The sequence below is a fragment of the Monodelphis domestica genome, chromosome 5 (assembly GCF_027887165.1).
Source record: "Monodelphis domestica isolate mMonDom1 chromosome 5, mMonDom1.pri, whole genome shotgun sequence".
In the NCBI taxonomy this organism is placed as follows: Eukaryota; Metazoa; Chordata; class Mammalia; order Didelphimorphia; family Didelphidae; genus Monodelphis; species Monodelphis domestica.
The window spans coordinates 98,978,299-99,000,890 of NC_077231.1; the positions used below are offsets into that span (position 1 = coordinate 98,978,299).

Consider the following 22,592-nt stretch of genomic DNA (forward strand, 5'->3'; position numbering starts at 1 on the left):
TTCTGAGAGCATCAGGTCCTCCCTGCCCAGAACATTCCCTCCTTATCCTGACCTCTAGAAGATCTCCCCTTCCTTCAAGGCACAGCTCAAACATCACTTCCTCCATGAGGCCTTCCTTGATCTTTTCAGCTAAAAGCATTTTCTCCATCCTATGTGTACATCTTCCTTAATAGACTAAGAGCCGTGAGGGCTGCTTTTCAATGCCTTGTACACAGAAAATATTTAAACAAAAAACCTCCCAGCTCTGACATTCCCTGTTCTAAGCCCCCTCCCAGCTGCTATTCCATATTCTAAGTTCTTTCTCAATTTTGGCATTCCATGTTCTAAGATTCCTTCCAGCTCTAACATTTTACAATCTAACGCCTGTGAAAGGTCTGATATTCTAAGTTCTAAGTTCTTTCCCAGTTTTGACTTTCCATATTTGAAGTTCCTTTCCAGCTATCACTTTCTACAACCTCTTGTAAGTTCTGATATTCTAGATTCTAAGATCACTCTCAGCTCTGAGACTCCCAATTCTGACACTCTACCATAAGGCCTCTCCCACCTCCGATATCCCCTGTTCTAAGACCATCCCAAAGTTGCTCTAACTCTTTACTTACTGCAGGGGTTCCTTATCTGAACTCCCCAAAACTTTTAGGCATGTAAAACATTATTTTTAAAAGGGCATTAAAAGTCTTCACTATGCCAGGCCTAGAGACGGGAGGTCCTAGGTTCAAATCTGGCCTCAGACACTTCCCAGCTGTGTGACCCTGGGCAAGTCACTCAGCCCCCATTGCCTAACCCTTACCACTCTTGCCTTGGAGCCAATATACAGTATTGACTCCAAGACGAAAGGTAAGGGTTTAAAAAAAAAAAAGTCTTCACTAGCTTACCAAGAGATCCATGACACATACAAAAATGTTAAGGACTCTTCTCTAAAGAATTTTCCAGTTTTGGCATTAATGATAGTAGTTATAGAATTTTAAGATTTGCAAAAGGGGGAACTCTGTAATACAGTGGACAAAGCAACAGGTCTGGATTAGGCCCTGGGTTCAAATCTGACCAGAGATATGTCCTAGCTTTGTGACCTTGAGCAAGTCACTGAACTTCTAACTGATTCTAAGACAGAAGGTGGGAGGTTTAAAAGAAAAAAAGATTTACAAAGTACTTTCCTTTCCTGTTATCTCATTTGATGGCATCCTGGAATTCTACAATCGTGAAAGCAGAAGAGCAAACTCACACTTGCATTATCTTCCTGAGTCCTAGAAGTCCCTCTAAATAAATATGCTTTGATGTTAAAAATTAAATCAGTCTAGACTAGAGGGCCATGGACAGGGATTCCCATCAGTGATCCATGTCATCCCACACATGGGGAGGAGAGAATTTCTGAGGATATTGGTCCCATCCCCTGTTGCTCCCTGGTCAGCCTCCCCTTCTTCCTCAGAAGCAGACTCCCAGGGGCCACACCTGCCTGTCCAGCCTCCAGGGGGCCCTCCCTTGGGATGCCTGCTTTATTCCCAGCTGACTTCTGGAGCCACTCCCCCCAAGACAAGAGCTGTGAAAAGCACTTGAGGGGCAGGGGAGCAGTTTTCAGACCTAAACCTCAGGCCAGTCCACAGTTCTCTTCTTCCTGATCCATCCATCCTGTCCATAATTTTGGATCCAGTGTTGCTGGCTCCCTTGAGCACACTGAAGCATGTTCAAACCTTTTGCCTGGCATTCAAGGTCCTTATCACCTGCTATGGCCTTAATTTTCCAGCTTTAATGTGTTCCTTCATACTCCACACTCTACTCAAAATGTACACTTCTGCCCTCAGTTGCCCCATGAGGCAATTCACATCTTGTCTGCCTCAGTTTCCCTCCATGACAAAATGGAGATGATAGCACCTACCTCTCAAGGTTGTTGTGAAAAGCTCACCCTTAATAATAATGAGCTTTTCCCCTTCCTTCCTTCCTCCCACCCTAGAATGCTTCTTTCCCCCCAATTTTCCTCCAATCCCCGTCCTCTGCAGCCCAATTGAAATGTCTCTAGAGGTTCTGAACGTGTCCTCTCCCCTCTCCCACTCGGAAGGCAGTGATGGTGACCACATCTTCAATGCATCTTTCAACGTTGTCTACTTACATAAAAATGTCCCAGGGAGGTCACTTGCCCCTCACTGCTATAAAAATGGAGATTTTGAACCCTAGACTTCAATCCCCATAAGTCCTTGGTATTTCCCAGAATTCCCTATAATCTCTCCTGAGTCTCCACATAGGTGGGATCACAATTGGTATTTAACTGGCAGTAATGCCTACCATGCTCTCTTCTCTGCCATTGCAATGATGTGGGAAGTTAGTGGTAAGCTAAGTGTGGGGATTCTGAATTGGCTAATCAGCCATGGGCATGTGGTATTTAATTTTAATTCTTCTTTATTCCTTGATTTCTAATAATGCTTAATAAACCTCATAAAATATATTTTTATTATTAGATGTATAATTTAATTTTTATACTGCCTGGCCCTGATGGCTCTTCTGCCTTGGAACTAATACAAAGGAGTGAATCTGAGATGGCAGGAGTTAACACTCCTCCCCCGAATCAGGTAACCCAAAACAAGGGGCAGGGCGCCATTTCCCCTCCTTGGCACAATGATCATGTTGCACTTCCGCCCTACGGGGAAGGCAAGTGCTGCCACAGGGCTGGGAAGGTGTTCGGCACTTGGCTGGCACTTAAAATGTCCCACCAAAACAACGGTGCCCCACCAGAGGAGGTGTGGAGTCTGGGTCCCCTCGGCACATTTAAGATGCAATATGGACAAAGCTCCGGAGGCCAATGGGGGGCCTCGAGCCCCAAAACAAGCAAGCCAAGACCCAAAGCCAGAGATGAGCAGGTAAGCCGGCCCCCTCCAGCCTCAGCCCCCCTTCCTGCAGGACCCCAGGCAAAAGCCAGGACTTTTTTCTCAGTCCCCGCCATGCTCAATGAAGGGAACATGAGACCCCCCAGATGGGCTTTGAGACAATATGGCTCATCACCCAGGCTGGTGAGCTTGTGCTCTCTAATTCTGGGAGACTCGAGCCTTTCTTCTATGGCCGTGATGGAATGGGGAGAACTTGGATTCAAATCCCTCCTCCTACGTGTTCCTTGGGTTTGGGGGGATTGCACGCCTCCCCTCCCCATTTCCTTCTCTATAAAAGGGAGGGATCCTGGGAACCCCCAGGCCTGCCCTCTGAGCACAGCGCCAGGGAAAATGCTGCTTTTATTTTCACTCTACTGGAAATGGAGCCTTTCATTGGCAGAGGACGACGACGCACACAGAGGACACAGAGGACACAGAGGACCGAGGCAGGTCTGTAGCACGTGGTGCTCTTTATTGAGACGCGCAGGACACTGAGGGCCGCCGGGCGGGACGACGCTAAGGCACTTTTTCATATAAAAAGGGTGGGGCTCTCACTAGTTTCTCCGGGACAGCGACGGGACCTGAACTCGGAGCTCGGGGCTCCACAGGCAGGGGGCCAGCGAGGGCTTTTTCAGGTTCTCTTTGCTCTTAGGCAGGCGAGTCTGAGTAAATGCAGCACGTACATACATACAGTGAAAAATATGGGGAAGTCCAGCAACCAGTGTATGGTGGAGAAACAAAGACAACTGCTCTGCAGGCCGGGCCGCGGGGAAGGCAGTGACATGGTGAGGCGGCTGGGGGTCCTGCTCCCCAGAGGTGGGAGGGCAGGGGACTCGAGGAGGGGCCCTTCGACAGGTTTTTGGTCCCCAAGAGTTACTGTGGGCCTCCTCCCCACCTGTCCCTGTGCCTGTGGCCCACCAGGGCACCCCGAGCCAGCTCGGTCCTGGGGTTGGGGGGGAGCTTCATCATTGCACTTGAACAAGGAAAGGGACAAACGGCCGCCCATCTTCTCCCTTTCGAATCCTCCCTTCCCACTCCCCCGCCATCTCCCTTTCTCAGGGCTCCTGGGGCCAGGCAGGTCCCACAGGGGCACCAGGGACGTGATTGCCAACAGCAGAGGAGGGTGGGGGGTGCCAGGGACGCTCTGGGGTGCTCACTAGCAAAACTCTTAATTCCAAGAAAAATAGATGAATAGAAAACTCCTGCCCTCCCGGCCCGTGTCTGCTGGGAGAGCAGGTCCGGCTCCCCACCCGTGGAGGCAGGCTGTCCCAGGCCGGCCCGACACCCGGGCTCTTTGGTATGTGACTGGGGCAGGGAGAGAAGGGAGGGGAGGGGAGGGAACCGGGCAAGCGCCTGCACGGGCACACGGGTGGGAGGAGGAGCAGGAGGGTCACTGTCACAGCAGGGGGAGGGAGGCACGGCTCCAGCCGGGCGGGAAAGGGGACCTTATTCAGTAGCTTTGGCATCGCCGGCGTCCGCCTTGCCGTCCACTTCCTCGTCAGAGCATTCTCCAGGGCCTTTCCGGGCTACCCGGCGGGGCACGACAAAGGGCAGGTCCCCTCGCCTGTGGAGGGCACGAGGTGTCACAGAGGGCTCGGGGGGCGCCGGGATCCCCCCGGCCCCATCCCAGCCTGGGCCGCGGAGCCTCACCTGAGCTTGTTCTTGAGGGAGCTGACTTCGCGGTTCATGGCGTCGGCCGTCTCAGTGGCATCCTCCAGCTCTCTCTGAAGCTTCCTGCGGGACGCATTGGCCCGCTGAGCTTCCTCCTCAGCCTCCTCCAGCTGCCGTTTCAGCTGCTTCAGCCGCACGGTCACCTTGTCGGCCTGCGGAGAACACAGCAGGGCGGTCACGGGCCGCCGAGGTACCGGAGGGCCCATTGGGGCTCTGGGGGGTCGAGGACACCCACCTGGTCCTTGTACTGCTCTGCGTTGCGCCGCTCGTCGTCCACTTGCAGAATCACATCCTTGAGCTTCTTCTCAGCGCGCCGCACCTGCTTGCAGGCCGCCTGGCGCTCCCTGTCACCCAGAAAGGAGGTGGTCAGCCAGGGGTCTGTGGGGGGGCTTTAGCCCCACCATTTTGTAGGGACCAGCCCTCAGGCCCCCCACCCCCAGCCAGAGTGAGGCTGATCCTCATACTTGGTCTCGTTGTCCAGCTGCTCCTCCAGCTGGGCGATCTTGGCCTCCAGGGCGGTGATGGACGCCTTGTACTTGGACTTGACCGTGCTTTCCATCTCCTGCAGCTTCACTTTGAGCTCCTTGTTCTGCCGCTCCAGCTGCTGGCGGGCGTTCTCATTCTTCTGGCCGTGGCTACGTTCCATGTTCAGGTCAGTATTGATCTGGTCAATCTGAGGGAGGGAAGATGGGTCACTCTAGAGCTCGTGAGGGGACCTGGGCGCTGGGCAACATGGGAAAGTCGGAGAAGGTGATCAAAGCTGCCCTGGCCAGGAGACCAGCTCTGTGCTTACTGCCCCCAAGAAGGGCAGCTGACCCTGGCCACAGACACCACTGTAGCCCCTGAGAGCCCCTTCTCCCCTTCCTCCAAGGCCTAGGGTGTCTCCAGCAGGGGAGCAAGGTAATGGCTGGGCACACACCTGGAGGTTGGCTTTCTTGAGCCGGTCGTTGATCAGCTCTGTGTTGCCCTGTTCCTCCTCCAGCTCCTCCTCCAGCTGGGCAATGCGGGCCTCCAGGCGTCGCTTCTCCTCCAGGGCCAGGGCTCTAGGGGAACAGAGGCACCAGGCTGTGTCCCAGGCCTCTGAGAGCGCAGCCCCTGCCTGCCCTCCCAGCCAGCCCACCCTCCCCACTCACCCTTTGCCACTGCTGTTGGCGATCTCATCAGCCAGCTCATCCCTCTCCTGCTGGGCCTGACGCTTGGCACGCTCTGCAGCTGCCAGTTCCTGAAACGGGTAGGCCCGGGACCTTAGGCGTGCCATAGTCCCATCTTCCACACAGCCCCAGGCCTGCCTCTTCCTGGAGGCCTCTTAGGTCCACCCCCCACAGTGGTCACCTCCAGTCTGGCCCCCAGCCAGGTTGCTGTTGGGTGGGTATTGCTGACGTCTCGGGCCGGTCAGGAGAGGGGCCTGGACCCAACACCCTGGGACAGCCCCGGAAGGGCTTTGGCCCTCACCCAGACGGCTGCCCTTTCAGACCCTTTGGGCAACTCTCAGGGCATAGTCCTCATCCCTCCAGGCCCCTCCATCCAATCCTCACGTGGCACACTCTGGACCCCTGGCCATCCTGGCTTCCACCCCCAGCCCGGTTTGGCAATGTGATGAGCAGACTCTAGTGGCCCAGAGGTGACCTGAGCAGTGCCTGGCAGTGCTTGATGGGGCATCAAGGAAACACATTCTCTACGTTCACAGTCAGCTCAAACAGGGCGGCCTTGACCTTTCCTGTGGGGGATCTTCCAGACTGGTGAAGTGGCTCTGGTCAGCCTCCCTCCCACCACACTGAAAAAGCCCCTTTTCAGGCCGACTACAACTAGTTCTGATCAGACCTTGGAGGTGAGCACCTGAGACAGATGCCAGAGGCCCAGGCCACCTTTGCTTTCTGACTCACCTCCTGCAGCTGGATCATCTCTGCCTCCATGGACTTGAGCTTCTTCTCGTTCTCCTTGGACTGGGCTAGGATCTCCTCTCGGGAGGCCCGAGTGTCATCCAACTCCCGCATGTAGTCCTTCATCTGGGCCTGGGGTGGGGGGCAAGATGGTCAGTGGTTGGCACCCCCAAGCCACAGGCTGCCCCGGACTGAAGCCCCCACTGCTTCCCAGCCCAGAGGTGGGCTCCCACCTGTAGCTTGCGTAGCTGCTTGATGGCCTCATCCCGGCTCTTGTTGGCTGAGTCAATGTGGGCCTCCAGATCCTTCAGGTCCATCTCCAGCTTCTTCCTGGCAGCCACAGCCACAGACCGCTGTTTCCGCTCGTCTTCCAACTCAGCTTCCATCTCCCGAACCTTGGTGGGAAGGCACAAAAAAGGAGCTAAGCCTCCCTGACTCCCAAGCTGGCCTACAGGTACAATCCCATGCACACCCCAGTCCCTCTCAGAAAGAGATACTGAGCAATGGAAACGATTCAAGAATATTGGGGAAGAAGAGGGCCCCTCTTACAATCAGGAGGAGCCAGCTGGACAGAGGCCCCCCAGTAAGAGGGATTTGGTGGTGCTTCCCTCCTAGGGTATTCCAGTCTGTAATAAGGCTCTTCCCACTGACAGGAGAGATGGAGCAGATGCAGGAATCTGAACCTGAGGGAGGGAGCTTGGGGGCTCAAGGCAGGGAAGGAGCCTCACCTGCCGGACCAGCTGTTTCTTCTTCTCCTCACTCTGCTCATCACGGCCCTGGAGGTCCCGTTCAAATTGGGCCTTGAGGGCCTGCAGGTTCACTTCGAGCCGTAGCTTGGCATCCTCAGTGGCCTGGAGCTCATCTTCCAGCTCCTCCAACTGGGTCTTCATCTCTTCCACCTGCTGCTCTAGGGCCCGCTTGGACTTCTCCAACTCATGGACCTGTAGGCCAAGGACAGGGCTCAGGGCTGGGATGCCCCACCCACTGCAGGCTCTGGGGAAGGGGGCCAAACCAGTCAGGGATGCCCCTGTGTGGCAAATTTCAGAGATGTCTAAGCAATGTTCATCTCCAGACTTTGGGGCTCAGATGGATTGCCCCTACAAGCCTCACCCATGCTGGGGACATGACCTAATGCTGCTGGTAGGGGAGAAATGGGGGGAGGGGCACTGGTCAAGCCAAAGGGAGCCCAAGACCAGGCCTCTGGGTTCCCGGCTGGTCTTTCTGGTCTTTCTCTAATTCTTGTTTTTAAAGACCACGTATTTTCTCTGAAACTGTGAAGAAATTCCAAACTTTCTTCCTCGGGTCAGTTTTCTTTTGAAATGTTCCAACCTAGGGGGCAGCTGGATAGCTCAGTGGATTGAGAGTCAGACCTAGAGACAGGAGGTCCTAGGTTCAAATCTGGCCTCAGACACTTCCTAGCTGTGTGACCCTGGGCAAGTCACTTGACCCCCATTGCCTAGCCCTTACCACTCTTCTGCCTTGGAGCCAATACACAGTATTGATTCCAAGAAGGAAGGTATGGGTAAAAAAAAAATTTTTTTTTAAATAAATAAATAGTCCAACCTAGCCAAGTGTGAAGGACCCTTAATGACCTTTTGTTTTCCCTGAAAATCTGCTGCTAAGGTAATGTGCTTTGCACTTAAATCAGAATGATTAAGACAAAGTCTGCAAAGATGGCCAATCCCTAACACAGGAAATAACTGACTTCCACCCAAGAAAAGTCCCACACAGGTGAATAGCAAGACACTGGTGGGGTGAGGGGAAGACCTTTGCATCACACCACCAAAGGTTCAAATCAGGGTAGACCACCTGCACCTGGCTGGGTCATGGCTGCACCCCAGTATCCATCCTGCTTCTCTAGCCTGGATCCCTTCCAAGGTCAGCTCGTATTCCTCAGTCTCTTGACAACCTGCCTCGCAGACCACAGCTGAGGGCAGCTGATACCAGAACTAGTACCAGGCCCCACTGGCCCCAAAGCACACCCGTCCTCCCTCCCATCTGCACATGCTACCCCTCTGTGCTGCTGACCCCTAGGCATATGCACAGCAGGGTGGAAAGCACAGGAAACTCTGAGCCCAGGGACTCACACTCTTGCCAACGTCATCCTTGGAGCTCATCAGGTCCTCCATCTCAGTACGGAACTGTTTGTTGAGCCGCTCCAGCTCAGCCTTCTGCTCTATGGCCTCCTCCAGGGCCCGGGCCAGAGACAGGGCTTTGGTCTCCTTCTCCCGCGCCTCAGCCTCAGCCCGGTCCCGCTCCTCGGCATACTTGGCAGAGATGGTCTTCTCCTCTGCCAGAAGCTAAGAGATGACATGCCATCACCACCTGGTCAGTGCCCTGGGGATGGCTTCCCTTCCCAGCTGGGAGGGCAGGGGCAGGGCAGGCTCACCCACCTGGTCAAATTTCTTTTGCTTCTTCTCCAGATTGGACACAATCTGCCTCTGGTGGTCCAGGTCCACAAGAAGGTCATCCAGTTCCTGCTGCAGCCGAGTCTTGGTCTTCTCCAGCTTGTCATAAGCAGCAGCCTTCTCCTCATACCTCTGACTCACCCCCTCCAGGTCCTTCTGTAACCTCCTCTTGGTTTCCTCCATGGACTCCAGGCAGCCCACACCATCATCCATCTTCTTTTTCATGTCAACCACCTGAGGGCAAAAGAGGCACGATCAGCCTAAGTGAGCCCAGCGGCCTGGGTTCTGAGGCTACTGCATCCCACCTGGAGAGCAAGGTCTCAATCACAGCCAGATCACAGGCCCTGGCAAGGAGTCACGGTTAGTGACGTCTCCAAATAATTCCCTCCATCCTTGGCCATGGAAGGATGAGCTTTCCCTCCTGGTCTGAGAAGTCAGGGAGAAAGGTTCCAGGGGGGTGAAGTTCCTTACTCATAGACATGCCCCAATTTCAAACTGAGCTCAATTTTTGCTGAATAAATGTGAAGGTTTGTCCTGAAAGATCAGAGACCAAGAAACCCAACCCCTTCACTTGAGAGTCAAGGGGCCTGAGGCAAGGGCTTCCCTACTATCAATATTTTTCCTCCTAGCTAATGCCAGAGGGATGGTGCATAAAGGAAAGTTGCCCTCTTTAATTGATGGGAAGAAAGCAGCCCCTTTCCTAACTTCAGAAACAAAACCCCAAGCAGGCCCAGAAATGGGCCTTTGATGAGGATGAAGGCTCTCAGGCCCTCCTTGGGGATAGTTACCTCTTTCCAAGTTGGCTCCTGGGGGAAAGGGAGCCAACAGACCACCCTTGAGGGTGGAGTGGGAGAATAGAGCAGTGGCAGTACCCGCCTCCTCCAGCCCCAGCACCCCATACCTGGGCATGGAGGGTAGCAATCTGCTTCTCCAGATTCCGCTTGGCTTCCTCTTCCTCCTCCAGCTGCTCCCTCAAGGTACCCTTTTCATCCTCGGTCTGCTTCAGTTTGGTGCTCAAGCTCAGCTTCTGCCGAGTCTCCTCCTGCAGCAATTCCTATGGACAAAGAAGGACAGGCTACAGTGGTCCCCTGCTCCCCACACTGGGGTCAGCCTGCCTTCATTGGGACATCAGCAATGGAGGAAACTGCCTCCATCCATACAGAGCAGTATGTGCCCGAAGCTGAGGTCAGCTCTCTGACCATGAAGGCACGATGGCCCTCTAGACAAAAAGCCAAAGTGATCTCGAGGACACAGTGCCAGCCCCTGGCCCAAGCCCCACTATAGCAGGAGAACAGGGGAGAAGATGGTCACTAGGTGAGAAATAAGGACATCTCAGGCAGCTCTGAAGTTGAAGCCCTGGGTTGTACACTCACCTGTGTGTCTTGAAGCTGAGACTCCAGAGCGGAGAAGTCTTTAGCCAGCTTGCTGGATTTGCTGTCTGATTGATTTAGGAGGCCTGTGATATTATCCAGCTCAACCTGGCACACAAGAAGAGACCCAAAGTAAGAGCCTGGCCTAGGCACCCTGCACCACCCAGGCTCCCTCCATGGACACCAGAGAGCCTGATCTCAGGACCATCCCACAGCTGGGTCAAAGCAAAGTGGCCATCAAGGGCCTGTTCTCAAGCCACTGTTAAAAGCCTAAGTTTCTAGAACCTGACCAATGATCCTTTCAACATTAAATGTTTTCACTGCCAATATAAAATCTCTATCAGATTGCCTACTGATGGGGGAAGAGAGGAGGTAGAGAGGACAGAGGGTCAGAAGAAGGGAGGGAATTTGGAATTCAAAACTTAAAAAGGCAGAAACATGTTGAATGTAATTTGTTACACAGAATTTGTGAGAGATTTGAGCTTCATTAATTCCACTTCTCAAGCTTATTTCTCTTATTTCCCTAGTTTGGGGGAGGTGGGAAGAAATCAGATTTTCTTAATTGAAAAAGATCTCCCTACAATGGCATTAACATTTACTCATGGGAGGGGGGGTAGGGGAGAAGAAAGAGAGCAATGGCCTGAATCTCTGACTGTGCTGGATACAAGAATCATCCTGGAGTATTAACTCCCTACCTTGATTCCCCCTCCACCACCACCCTCCTCCTCCTTGTCCAAGGTCATATAGCTAGTGTATGTTACAAGAAGGAACCAATTCTTCATGGCTCTGAGGCCAACCACATCTCAATGGGCTTGTACTCTGTATCTTGGCACTGGGGACACCAAGTCAACAGGCCCTTGCCCTGAGGGGGCAAAGGAATGTACCGTGTTCACAGCTGTGTAAGTAGAGGGCAGGCACCCCCAAATCCCAAGTTAATGGGGGAAGAGAGGAAGGTTTGAGAGCACTGGCAAGACTTGGAGAAATAACCAAGTCAGTCTCTCCAAAGACCCCATGGTAACGAGGGAGAGCTCTGGGGTCAGCTGGGCCAATGGGTCATTTCATAGAACAGGGAAACCATTTCATTCTAATGTGTGGAGTGGGAGACGACAAAGAGTACTCAGCCTGGAAAGTTGGGTAGGAGCCAAGATGAGGAAGGGCCTTGGAGGGGAATTTATTTTTTAGTTAAGATGGAACGGGGAGTCCCAAAAAATTCCTTGAGCAGGAAGCCTTTTGGTCAGAACACCTCAGGAGAATCCTTTTGGATGCAAATGGGTGGGGATAGACCTCAGTCTATGGGTAAAATGAGGCAGGGAGGACCAGTCAATAGACACCAGGCAACAGTGTGGGCAAGAGGGGATGAGAGTCTGGAATAAGGCGGGGTTGGACCCAGGAATAGAGAGAACAGAGTGATCAGAGAAGGAATAACCTGGCAACTGAGAGGATGGGGCAGTGAGGAGGAATGGACTCCAAGATGCCTCCCAGACCCTCAAATTTGGGTGTGTGGCAAAGCCGTGGAGTTCTGGACAAACTCCAGTGAAGGAGGATCATTTAGAGGAAAAGTCCGCTTAGGACATGTGGAATCTATGAGACAACAAGGTGGAGAGGCCTAGCAGCAACAGCTGCAGATTGAGGAGTGAATCTTGCAGAAGTTGGACAAGTTGGACAAGCCCATGTCCAAGGGATTCGCAGCATAAAAATCAAAGGCATGGAGGCTGAAGAGATCATGGAGAGACAGGGCTCCAGTGTGACAGTGCCGAATGGCACAAAAGGATCACTGTGCCACAAAACACCCAAAAGGCAGAGTGCTTGCCAGGGTCACCACATAACAGTGACCTTGGCACAGAAGCTGAGATAGGAGATGACATGTGGGAAGGGGCACCAGGGGAGGACAACTGAAAACTGTAGCAAAGAAGTCACTCACTGGATTAGGAGAGGATGCAAACAAACGGGGAGGAGACAGGCCAAGGAACAGAGTTAAAGCCACTGAGGATGTCCAGAGCATCCCAGGGTGCCAGTCCAGGACACTCCTGCCCATCCCCCTATGCCCCCCATGGCACACCCACCTGTAGCTTGGTGACCTTGTCAGCCAGCTCAGTCCGCACCCTCTCGCCTTCGGTGAGCTTCACCTGCAGCTCCTGCAGCTGGGTTTCTACCTTCTTGCGCTTGTGCTCAGAGTCCCCTTTGCCTTGCAGAAGGGCCTTCACCTCGTTGGAGAGCTCCGCACGCTCGCTTTCCAGCGCCTGCTTGGCCTTCTCCAGGTTGGCTTTCACCTGGGGAGGAGAAAGTTGACACCAGGGCAAGGGGCCTGCATCATCAACAGAAATCAGACAAGATGGCCCCAGAACAGGGCGCCTCACTCAAAAGGCCTGGCAGATAGCACCAGAAGGGGCTGAGACCTCCCCAGCCCAACTCCCAATATAGCCTAGCACCCCCCCATGGGAGAAGCCAGGGCCAGGGCATTGGTGAATGGGGAGCTCACAGGGCTCCTTGCAACAGCTTCTGGCTGAGTCTGGGGCAGATATTCTCTGCAGCTCCTAGTGTTGCCCTCTGGGGCCAAAGGACCCTTGTGCCTCTTCCATAGGGCAGCCTTCAAATCTAGCCACATCAGAAGGGAGTGTGGTTTGGTGGTGAGGGAAGCCGGTTTGGTTTAGCAGCTCACCCTCTTACCAGGAGAGGTTGGCTAAGTGGCATCACCTTCCTGGGTAGCCCAGTGCTCTTAGCCCTAAAGCTAAGGCCCCAGATGGCATGGATTAGAAGTTTTCCCCAGCCTAGGGGCTGACTCTTCCTCTGAAATCTGCACATGCAGTTGGCCTCCCAAGCACTGCCAGACTACCATGCCAGCATGGTCAGGGCTTCCATACCCGCTTGGTTTGTTCCAGCTGCTCAGCCAGCTCCTCCACAGCCTGGGAGTGTTTCTGCCTCATCTCCTGAATCTGGGCTTCATGGGTCTTGGCTTCATCATCAAGAGTCTTCTTCAGAATGTTTACCTCCTGTTCCCGCTTTGACCTGGGCAGAGAAAGGTCAGTTCCTTACTCTGGGCTAAGGCAACCCAGTGACTGTCTCTTCCTAGGGAAACCCTGCACAAGGGACTGGGCACCTGCTGTAACCCCACTTCCACCCCTACACCCCTGTGTGCCCAGGGGCCTTCTCCTCCAGCCCACACACACTCACTGATGGGAGTGACTCAGAGGCCCTGTGGGGGTTTCCAAAAAGCACTGCCTGGCTGGGCCCCTAGGAACTACAGGTGTCCTACCCCCATCCCCTTCCCCTGAGGGTCCCTCAGAAAGGTTGCCCACTGTCCACCTGAGCTCCTGCTGGGCAGCAGTGGAATCCAGAGTGTCCTCCAGTTCAGTCTTGAGAGCCTCTAGCTCCTCTCCCAGATCCCGTTTCTGCTTTTCAGCCTTATTCCGGGAAGCCCGCTCAGACTCCAGGTCCTCCTGAAGCTCAGAGATCTGGGATTCCAGCTCCCGGATCTTCTTCAGGGCCATGTTCTTTTGAGCTGCTTCCTCCTCAACTCTGAAAGAGACCAGTGACAGCACATCAGGGCAAGGACAGCTTCCCTTGACACAGAACCGACCCACTGCTAGGGCCTGGCCACAGAGGTGCAGTTCCAAGAGCTTGCATCACCCTCCAAAGATAGACCCCCATTCCAGGCCCGCAGATCATCTTTTCCCACAAAAAGGCCTGGCCTTGCTCCATCTTGCCATCATCCGGCCCCCTCAGCTTGTGGGATCTCTCACACTGTCCTCCCTCCTCCTGCCTTGGACCCACTTGCTCCCGTCCTGATGCCCTGCTTGGGTGGTACCCGCTGGGTCTGATTGCTTTCTTCCCTCCAATCCTCCTTCTTCCCCTCCTGGTCTCACCCAGGGCTGACTTTCTATGTGAAGCTTCTCTGACCTCCTCCCCCTTTCCTCTTGGTCCACTTTCCTCTCTCTTAAAACTGTTACTTGTCTGTCTTTCTCCTTTATTCACTCCTAGGGTTTGGGAAAGGAAGACCTGAGCCAGCTCTGAGCATCCCAGGGAGCAAACCCTGCTGCCTTGATTTCCATAGGGAAATTGTGAGGTGAGGACTCTCAAGGCCACAGTGCAGGTGAAGAGATGGCAGGCCTCGGAGCTAGGGGAGCACACAGCCTGGGCCCTCACCTGGCCAGGGCAGCCTGGAGCTCCTCTTCTTTCTTGGCCAGCTGCATCTTGAGCTCAGCTATCTGGGCCTGCAGCTCAGCAATCTGGTCGTTCAAGTCCGTGGAGTCTCCCTCCAGCTTCCGCCGGGTCTTCTCCAACTCCTGCCGCTGCTTCTCCTCCCTGCGCAGGCGTTCTGAGGGGCAAAAGAGAGGAAAGGTGGATGTGTTGTGGCCATCTCTCTAAGATGAGGTGATGAACCACAAGACTCATGGCAATAAGGAGTGCCATCAGCAGCACAGCCTTCTTCAGGACATCAAGCAGGCCAGACCAGGCCTCAGGCAACTTGCTCCAGCTGCATTCTCTCCCAGAGAAGTGGCCCTCTGGCAGAAAATGTTGTCTGTCTCCCCCACTCCCAAACCTCATGAAAACCAAGTGCAATGACTCTAATCCTGGGCTTTGCTTGTTGGATGGATAATAGGAACAACAACAAGAATAATTCACAGAGTGTTCCCTTTAATGGTCCCAAACCCCTCCTAGGCCAGGGTCTGGTCTCCACCCTCTTACCTTCCAGATCGGTGATCATGGCCTCATGCTTGTTCTTCAGTTTGGCCAGGCTCTTGGACTTCTCCTCCTCTTCTGTGAGATTGGTGGTGAACTCTGATATTCTGTCCTCCAACAACTTCTTCTCCTGCAGGGGATAGCAATGTGCCCTGAGTGAGGTCCCCTCACTCACACTTCTGCTTTCCCTGGGTGCAGTTATCTATGCTTAACTGAAAGTGCCACTGCAGCTGCCGTAGGCTCTTCTGCTTTCCCTTTCCCTTTTTTGGGGGGAGGTAGGACTGGGACATCTCAGATTGCTGAACCACAGGGTGGGGAGAACTAGCATATCTATACGAGACCAGCTAACATTTGCTTATATCTGTGGCTTTAGCCATCTACAGTAGGCCTTGGAATGTATCCCCAGGGGATACAGGAGCCCTACTGTATTTGGTCTCGAAGATTCCCTTCTTCTAGGCCTCAAGAGAATTCCTAGAGGCAACCTGCCCCAGGAGAGTAAAGACACTGGGAATCAGGATTCAATGAGTTGATTCTCCCAGGATTGGAGCTCTGGCCAGCAGACAGAAGCTTGTTTCTGCAGTGGGGTGCAGCTCCTGACACCTGGTCCCCAGGGCTCCTAGTTCTGCCCAGGGCAACTAGCAGAACAGAAAAGGCCAATCCCACTTCCACAAGCAAACCTTTCCCATCTATGAAGACAGCTTTTCTTTCTCTAGTTTCTAGTTTCCATCCCTGCCATTCATACAGTAGAATGGGAGGCCCCCAGCCCTGCCCAAGGTACTCCCCTCCAGCTGATAGCACCAGGAGGAACTCTGCTGGCTGCACAACCACTCTCAATTCCAGCACCAAGCTAGAGCTGTTGGGCCAAATCCCCAGACAAACCTCCCTGGGTGACGGAAGCTGTTCCACCTATCTCCAGAGATGGCCTCGGAGGCACCGGCTGGGCTAGGCCTCCCCATGCCCTGGGCACAGGCTTCAAGCGGCTGCAGGCCAGCTCACCTTGGCAAGTTTGCAGTTCTGGTCTTCCAGGATAATCTGATCCTCCTCGAGCTTCTTCAGCTTGGCTTCTGTGGTCACCTTTTCCAGTTGTAGCTTTTGCCTGGCGCTCTCCTCTTCCTCTAGCTGTTCTTCCAGCTCCTGAAAAAGGGCCCCAAGACAATAGGAATGGACCACCAGCTCACCTGGTCCTTCTCATTCATCCCTTCATTCAAATGAAAGTTCCTCAAGGACATATTTATATTCCTAGCATACAGTAGGCGTTTAGATGTATTCTAATGGGAAATGTTTACAAAGCCTTCCCAGGCTTTAACCCCAACCCCCCCATTTCCTGGGTTTCAGGTGGGCAGGAAGATGCCCTTAAACATACTGGCTCCCTGGGCTCTCTCACCTGGATGTTCTGTTGCATTTTCTTCTTTTCTGTTTGCAGGTGTTGACAGCGCTCCTCCTCTTCCTCCACCCTGGCCTCCAAGTCATGGCAGATCTCCTCGAGCTCCTGCTTCTTGGCAGTCAGGCGGGCCCTCAACTCCTCGGCCTCAGCACAAAGCTCCGTCTCGGCCTGGAGCTGTTCCTGTAGCTGTAGTTTCTCTGCCATCAACTACCAAAGACACCCCAGAGATCCAGGATCAGTCTATTAGCAGTGGTCATCCTCCCACCTCGCTCCTTCAAAGGGAGCTCACTAGCCTTGGCCCCCAACACCCGGGAATGAACTGAGTCATGAATTCTTACAGCGACGCCACTTGCGGAATAGTGTCCCTAAAGGGGCCTCACCTCCAAAAGGCCGAGTCAAAGACCAAGTTGGTCTAGGGCACCAAAACAAGAGCAAGCTGACTATAACAGGGGTTGAAGTGTCTGGTGAAGTCCAACATTAGGGCAGCTGACAATAAAAACTACTGAGGACACTGGGCAAAGAGGCACAAAAGTTCCTTAGGGTGCAGGTAGGTGGCTCAGTGAATTGAGAGCCAGATCTAGATGTGGGAGGTCCTGAGTTCAAATCTGACCTCAAACATTTCCTGGTTGTGTGACCTAGGAAAGTCATATAACACCTGTTACCTAGCCCTTAGTGCTCTTCTGCCTTTGAACCAATACAGAGTATTGATTCCAAGATGGAAGCTATGAGCTTTGTTATAGGTTCTGTAGGACTGGAGCTGTGTGCCATTCAGTTTGCTGTCTCCCAGTGGCTAATGCATTTAGCAAATCTTGAATTCCATTAGCCACAAAGCCTCTTTTCCAATTACTCTTTAATCAAGGTAAAAAATGGAAAGTTGCAATCACTGCTTTGAGCCTGCAGGCCACAGCTAAGTGATAAAGGCTCCCAAGTGGCTGGTGCTCAGACCCTTTGGGAGTGGCTGTGGGCACTCACCTGAGATTGCAGGGTCTCCATTTCAGTCAGTCTGTTCTCTGCTGCCAATTGCTTCTCTTTAACCTTCACCAGTTCCTCCTCCTTGGCCATCATCTCTTCTTCCTGTCTGCTGACTTGGAGCAGGGGCTTGACCTAGAGAGACACAAATCAGAATCAACAGGCACATCAGCCCTCCAGTCCAGGGCCGGGAACACTCTCAGTCCATGCTGGAGCCTCTGCCTTAGCCCAGGGGTCATGGGCATCCAGCACCAAAAACACCTGGAAACACGAACTCCTCGAGATTTTGTTACTATGGATACTCTTACCACCCCTCTGTGCATCAGTGGGCAGCAAGATTGTGCACTTAGCAGGGTTGGTCTCCCAAGAAAGGACAAGGCCTATTGTTGACCCCAGCCAACACTAGAAGGAGCTGGCAAGGAAAGGCTCCCCCAGGCACATCCTCATCTCATCTCAGAGAAGGGCCGGAGAAGGAATTTGTTCAAGGTTCAAGAAGGCCACCTCTCGGGTCCTGCAGGTATCCCATGTGTCAGTGGGTGCCAGTCTCCCAGCCACCATCCCTGAGGTTCACTGAGCTCAGACCGAGTCAGTGTCCCAAACCCCTTCTCAGCCCACCTTGGTGAAGAGGCGCCACCACTGCCAGTTGCGGAGTTTCAAGTAGGCTGCACAGTTGCGCTGGAGCACCTTCATGGCCGTCAGCTGCTGCTGCCTCTTGGCAAAGGCCCTGGGCCAACAAGCATAGAGTGAGGCCTGGTGCCCCAAGGGCTACAGGCTTCCCAGGATCTGCTGGCTCCAAGCTTCCCCCCCTTAAAGAAAAATGACTGAGCTTGAAGCCAGGAAAGAATGGGGTCAATGCTGGCCTCAGACTCAATGTGGCTATGTGACCAACAGCCAGTCACTTGGCTTTCCTCCTCTATGTAACGAAGGGCATTAATGGGCCCCTTCTAGCTCGAATTCCATAATACAGAATTATGCCTATGCAAGTCTACGGCCAGTGGACACCTTACCCCCACCAACTAATAGCCCTGAAGGTGGCCGTGTAACTGCCCATCAAGGGGTGTGTCCCACACTGAGAGCCTCTATTTCCCAACCACGCATCTGGACTTTGCTTTGAGTAAAACTTCCTCCAGAAAATATTTCTTAAAACTGAATGTGGCACCAGCCACAGCAAGTAAAACCTGGAGCCCCCTACCCAGGTGGGCCTTGCTTGTTCCCAGGCTAATTAACCCATAGCAGCCAGCTATGCCTCTCTGCTAATTAGGACCTTAGGATTTCAGCCCCGAGCACTAACAGCTGCTATGTCTAGCAGGCTCAGGGCTCTCCAGCAGCTTCCTTCCCAAGGGAAATGAAATGACAGGAAGGGCCCAAGCAAACAATGGTTGGGGGGAGGTCAGCATACTTTCTGGCCAGATAGCCCCTGCAGCAGGCCTGGAAGCCTATGATGACATCTGTGATCTTCAAATCTCTCTCCTCTTCCAGGTGAGCAAGGACCCCAGCTCGGAAAAAGACTTTGCTCTGTCCAATGCGATACAGGTTGCTGTCGAGTTCTAAGGCTTTGATCTAAAGGACAGAAGATGACACTTTACTCTCCACCACGGGGGGGGGGGGGGGGGGGGGGGGGGGGGTCTGGGTCTGTTTCTGGATGCTCATCTTTGCAAGGCACATTGAGGCACATCTCTTGCTCCCTTTACTCCCTGCCTCTCCTGCCTCTTGCAGGCCAAGGAGAGGAGAAGGGGAATATGCATTCTTAGCACAGTAAGGGGAAGGAGATGTACCAACAAGGGGGAGAGAGGGTCCCTCTGATGCCCCCCCTACAGATATACTGTGAGCTCTGTGATGGCAGAGATAACAGAGCTGTCTACCTTCCCTAGTACCTAAAGCACCAGGATTCTTCTGCCCAATTAAAAGCTCCAAGGTTAGACCCTGGAAGTCCTGGTGAAGGGCCATAGAGAAAGCAGGGGGGACAGAGGAGGGCCAAGCTATGATTCTTCTTTCCTCTCTGAAATGCTTGACATTCACTCTACATTCACATGTAGAGCTAGAGTGGGAAACCTGAGGCAAACTGGTAGAATCCTCCTTCTCTTCCTCCTCCCTTGTAACTTTTAACATACCCATGCCCACACTCTTTAAGTTCTCAAGTAATTTAGCAATCTGAGACAACAGGAAAGCAGAGAGGGAAGGAAGGCTGGAAGGAGGGGAGAAGGAGAGGAAGGGAGGGAGGGTTTCAACCCCAACCCTGCTGCTAATTTGCCCAATTTCATATCACTGGCCACTTGACTTCCCTTTCTGTAAAATGGGAAGAATTACCTGCCCAACTTACCTTGTGAACTGCTGTGAATATCAAAGGATCCTACACTTAAAAGAGCCCCCAGCCCTAGTGCTTCCCCTTCCTTTTATAGGAGACTGAGAGGAAAAGTCTGGGTACTCTCACTGAACCACACTAGGCTTCCCGTCAAATGAGAATATCTCCAGCTATGAAACATTATACAAACATAGGAAACCCCTGTGGTGGCTCTCTAGCAAGAACAGTGCTAAAGAGTGAGATGGCAGCATTCCAATATCAGCCACTACTCTTGGGTGTCCTTGAACTCCCTGGGTCTCAGTTTCACCCTCTATAAAAGGGGTTAGGCAAGGTGAAATCCAAGTTCCTATCCAGCTTGGGGTCTTTTGACCTATTTGACCATCATGAGTCTCACTGCCTACCTGGCACTACAAGGAAACAGGCATGGTCTGACTGGCATTATGAGCATGTGGATCTACAGAGAGGAAGGAAGAGGAATTGGTAGCCTGACTTACCATCAACACACATGCCTGTTTTCCATCCATGAAACCTTTAGGGATTGAATTTGGAGTCAGGATCTCATATCTGAAGAAGAAATTACATTATTACAGATTAGACCTAATGGCCTCGTTTCTAAAATGCATTCTATCAGAAGTATGAAAATCATAAAAGAATTTGAGAGGAAAGTATGAAATGGGTCAGAGAAAAGAGAATCAGAAGATCTCAGATCTTCTACATGTGAGATGGTAGATGCTTCCCAGGAATCCAAGAGCCCAGGGTAGGACTGGTGAGTTACCTCCCATCACAGGCCAGTGATAGCCCCTATAATCCAAGAGATAAGCCATCAGGAGATGAACAAAGGGTTCTTAAAAAGGAACTGCAAAGTATTTCCAACCCCATGAGAAAGAATGTTCCAAATCACTAATAACAAATGCAGATCAAAAGAGTCTAGGTCTCATCTCACACCCTACAGTCTGGCAAAAATGGCCAAAGTCAATGCTGAAGGTGCTCTGAGAAGAGAGGCACAGTGAAACATTGTTGGCAGAGTTGTGAAATAGTTAAACCCTTTTGAAAAGCAATTTTAAATTATAAGAATAAACTCTCTGACAAAGACTCCATTACTGGGTTTATACCCCAAGGAAGCCAATGATAAGAAAAAAGTTCCCATTTACTCTAAACTATAGCTAAGAATTAGAAACAAAGCTGTTTGTTTAGAAAAAAAATTAGAAACAAAAAGTCAAGTGAGTAATGGTTTAATTGTGGGACATGAATATAATGGGATATTCTGGTGCTATGTGGATGTGTGTGAAGACAGAGAAGTCTGGAAAGAGCTACATTAACTGATGCAGAGAGAAGTTTGCAAGAAAACCATCTACCAGTGAGAACAATGATTAAAATGGAAAGAATGACGACACTCCAAAATCAAAACCTGTACAGATCAGGCAAGGACTGGGATGAAAAGGTATGACTAGAGAAGGGAGGCACCATAAGGTCTATAGGATACACACTTGGGGACTTTCTCATGTATTGATCAATTGTAGCTGTCAGCTATGCTGACTTTTCCTCTTTTTAAAAAATGCCATTTGTTAATGGAAGGGGATGAAGGAATAATTAAGATAATTATGTTGTTGCAAAAAAACTGAAAACCCTCAAGAAAAGCTTTAAAAAGAAGTGTTGGAGGGGGGAAGCTGGGTAGCTCAGTGGATTGAGAGCCAGGCCTAGAGATGGGAGATCCTAAGTTCAAATTTGGGCTCAGATACTTCCCAGCTGTGTGACCCTGGACAAGTCACTTGACCCTCATTACCTAGCCCTTCCCACTCTTCTGCCTTGGAATCAATACACAGTATTGACTCCAAGACAGAAGGTAAGGGTTTAATTTAAAAAAAAGAAGAAGAAGAAGAAGAAGAATTGGAGAAGTGAGATGTTTCCACTGCTCCCTCCTAGAGATGCTCAGGTAATTGAAAGGGACAACAGGAGTAGATACCATGGTGACTGGGTATCAACGCAGCCTCAGGAGTATAGGCTCAAAAGCACTGCCATGTATGACTGCCTAACTTTCCATTCAGGTTCCTTGAAGCCTCCCATGTCTGGGCTGAGCCTTCCAGGGATATTTTATAGCTCCTAATCACTGGAAGAGGTGGTAACTTGAGGACAGTAGAGGGCCAGATCCCAGCTCTGCTGGGGACCAAGTAAGGGCAAATGAAGGATGGCCCCAAGGAAACCATTTCTAACTCATGTCCCAAACTGGCTACAGAAAGACATGGGAGATGCTGATCCAAACTGACCTCTGCCGGAACTCCTGGAAGACAACCCTATTGGGGAAGCCCTGGCGGCAGATCCGGATTCCCTCCAAAACACCGTTACAGCGCAGCTGGTCCAAGACAAGATGAGGGTCCAATTTGCCAGCCTGAAAAAGAAAAAAACGTGAAGATATTTCCATGCCAATGATAAGGGATAATGTGAGAATGCTGAAGGAAGTGAGGGGATTAGGGCAGCAAGGGGTTAATTGTGGAAACCGAGTGACTCAATTCTAGAGCCAGCTCAGTTCCACTTCTATTCAATTATGGGTCTGCCCCAACTTCTGGCTAGTGAGAAAATTTATTCAATTGTGAGAATTGTAAAGAGAAAACCTTATTTCATTGTCTGAATCTATCCCTAGGTGGCTGAGAAACGAGATCACCTTTCCCTGCTGTTTAGAGACCCTTAAACAAGGATCCACATTATATTGACAGGAGATGAAGTCAGATCCTAAGACTAATTATAAGGTTTTCTCATAATCATACATCTCAAGGACCCCATGTATCTTATTTGAAAACTGGCCCTATACTGATCAATTGATTATTGTTTCCAAGTTCCTTGATTGTTTAGATACTTAGGGAGGAGAGGGAAACCATTTTTCCTGATCTCAGGGAATTGTAGCTGTTCACTCTTCCCCTACCCCAAACTTGGAAAGTTCTTAATCTTTTATACAATTAGAAATTGGATCACCAAGAGAGCAGCTGGGTAGCTAAGTGGATTGAGTCAGGCCTAGAGACGAGAGGTCCTGGGTTCAAATCTAACCTGGCACTTCCTAGCTGTGTGACCCTGGGCAAGTCAC

General features: G+C 51.9%; 1 protein-coding gene across 2 annotated transcripts in view; it reads right to left on the bottom strand.

The window, feature by feature from the left end:
- Positions 1 to 3,292: 3,292 nt before the first annotated feature.
- The window catches only part of MYH9 (myosin heavy chain 9), an 89,353-nt gene continuing 70,053 nt past the window's right edge, over positions 3,293 to 22,592 (bottom strand). For both annotated transcript variants that reach the window (XM_001375963.4, XM_056798886.1), the window contains exons 17-41: positions 21,781 to 21,902; positions 20,011 to 20,080; positions 18,614 to 18,774; positions 17,830 to 17,938; positions 17,218 to 17,349; positions 16,246 to 16,452; positions 15,858 to 15,995; positions 14,868 to 14,991; positions 14,325 to 14,496; positions 13,485 to 13,697; positions 13,043 to 13,187; positions 12,245 to 12,451; positions 10,185 to 10,289; positions 9,713 to 9,865; positions 8,797 to 9,045; positions 8,491 to 8,703; positions 7,132 to 7,344; positions 6,637 to 6,798; positions 6,407 to 6,535; positions 5,657 to 5,745; positions 5,443 to 5,566; positions 4,988 to 5,196; positions 4,759 to 4,867; positions 4,503 to 4,675; positions 3,293 to 4,416 (exon numbers count right to left, since the gene is read on the bottom strand). In XM_001375963.4, the coding sequence (XP_001376000.1) occupies positions 4,299 to 4,416; positions 4,503 to 4,675; positions 4,759 to 4,867; positions 4,988 to 5,196; positions 5,443 to 5,566; positions 5,657 to 5,745; positions 6,407 to 6,535; positions 6,637 to 6,798; positions 7,132 to 7,344; positions 8,491 to 8,703; positions 8,797 to 9,045; positions 9,713 to 9,865; positions 10,185 to 10,289; positions 12,245 to 12,451; positions 13,043 to 13,187; positions 13,485 to 13,697; positions 14,325 to 14,496; positions 14,868 to 14,991; positions 15,858 to 15,995; positions 16,246 to 16,452; positions 17,218 to 17,349; positions 17,830 to 17,938; positions 18,614 to 18,774; positions 20,011 to 20,080; positions 21,781 to 21,902 (3,846 nt within the window). In that variant the 3' untranslated portion in view covers positions 3,293 to 4,298. The remainder of the gene's footprint in view (positions 4,417 to 4,502; positions 4,676 to 4,758; positions 4,868 to 4,987; positions 5,197 to 5,442; positions 5,567 to 5,656; positions 5,746 to 6,406; positions 6,536 to 6,636; positions 6,799 to 7,131; positions 7,345 to 8,490; positions 8,704 to 8,796; positions 9,046 to 9,712; positions 9,866 to 10,184; positions 10,290 to 12,244; positions 12,452 to 13,042; positions 13,188 to 13,484; positions 13,698 to 14,324; positions 14,497 to 14,867; positions 14,992 to 15,857; positions 15,996 to 16,245; positions 16,453 to 17,217; positions 17,350 to 17,829; positions 17,939 to 18,613; positions 18,775 to 20,010; positions 20,081 to 21,780; positions 21,903 to 22,592) is intronic.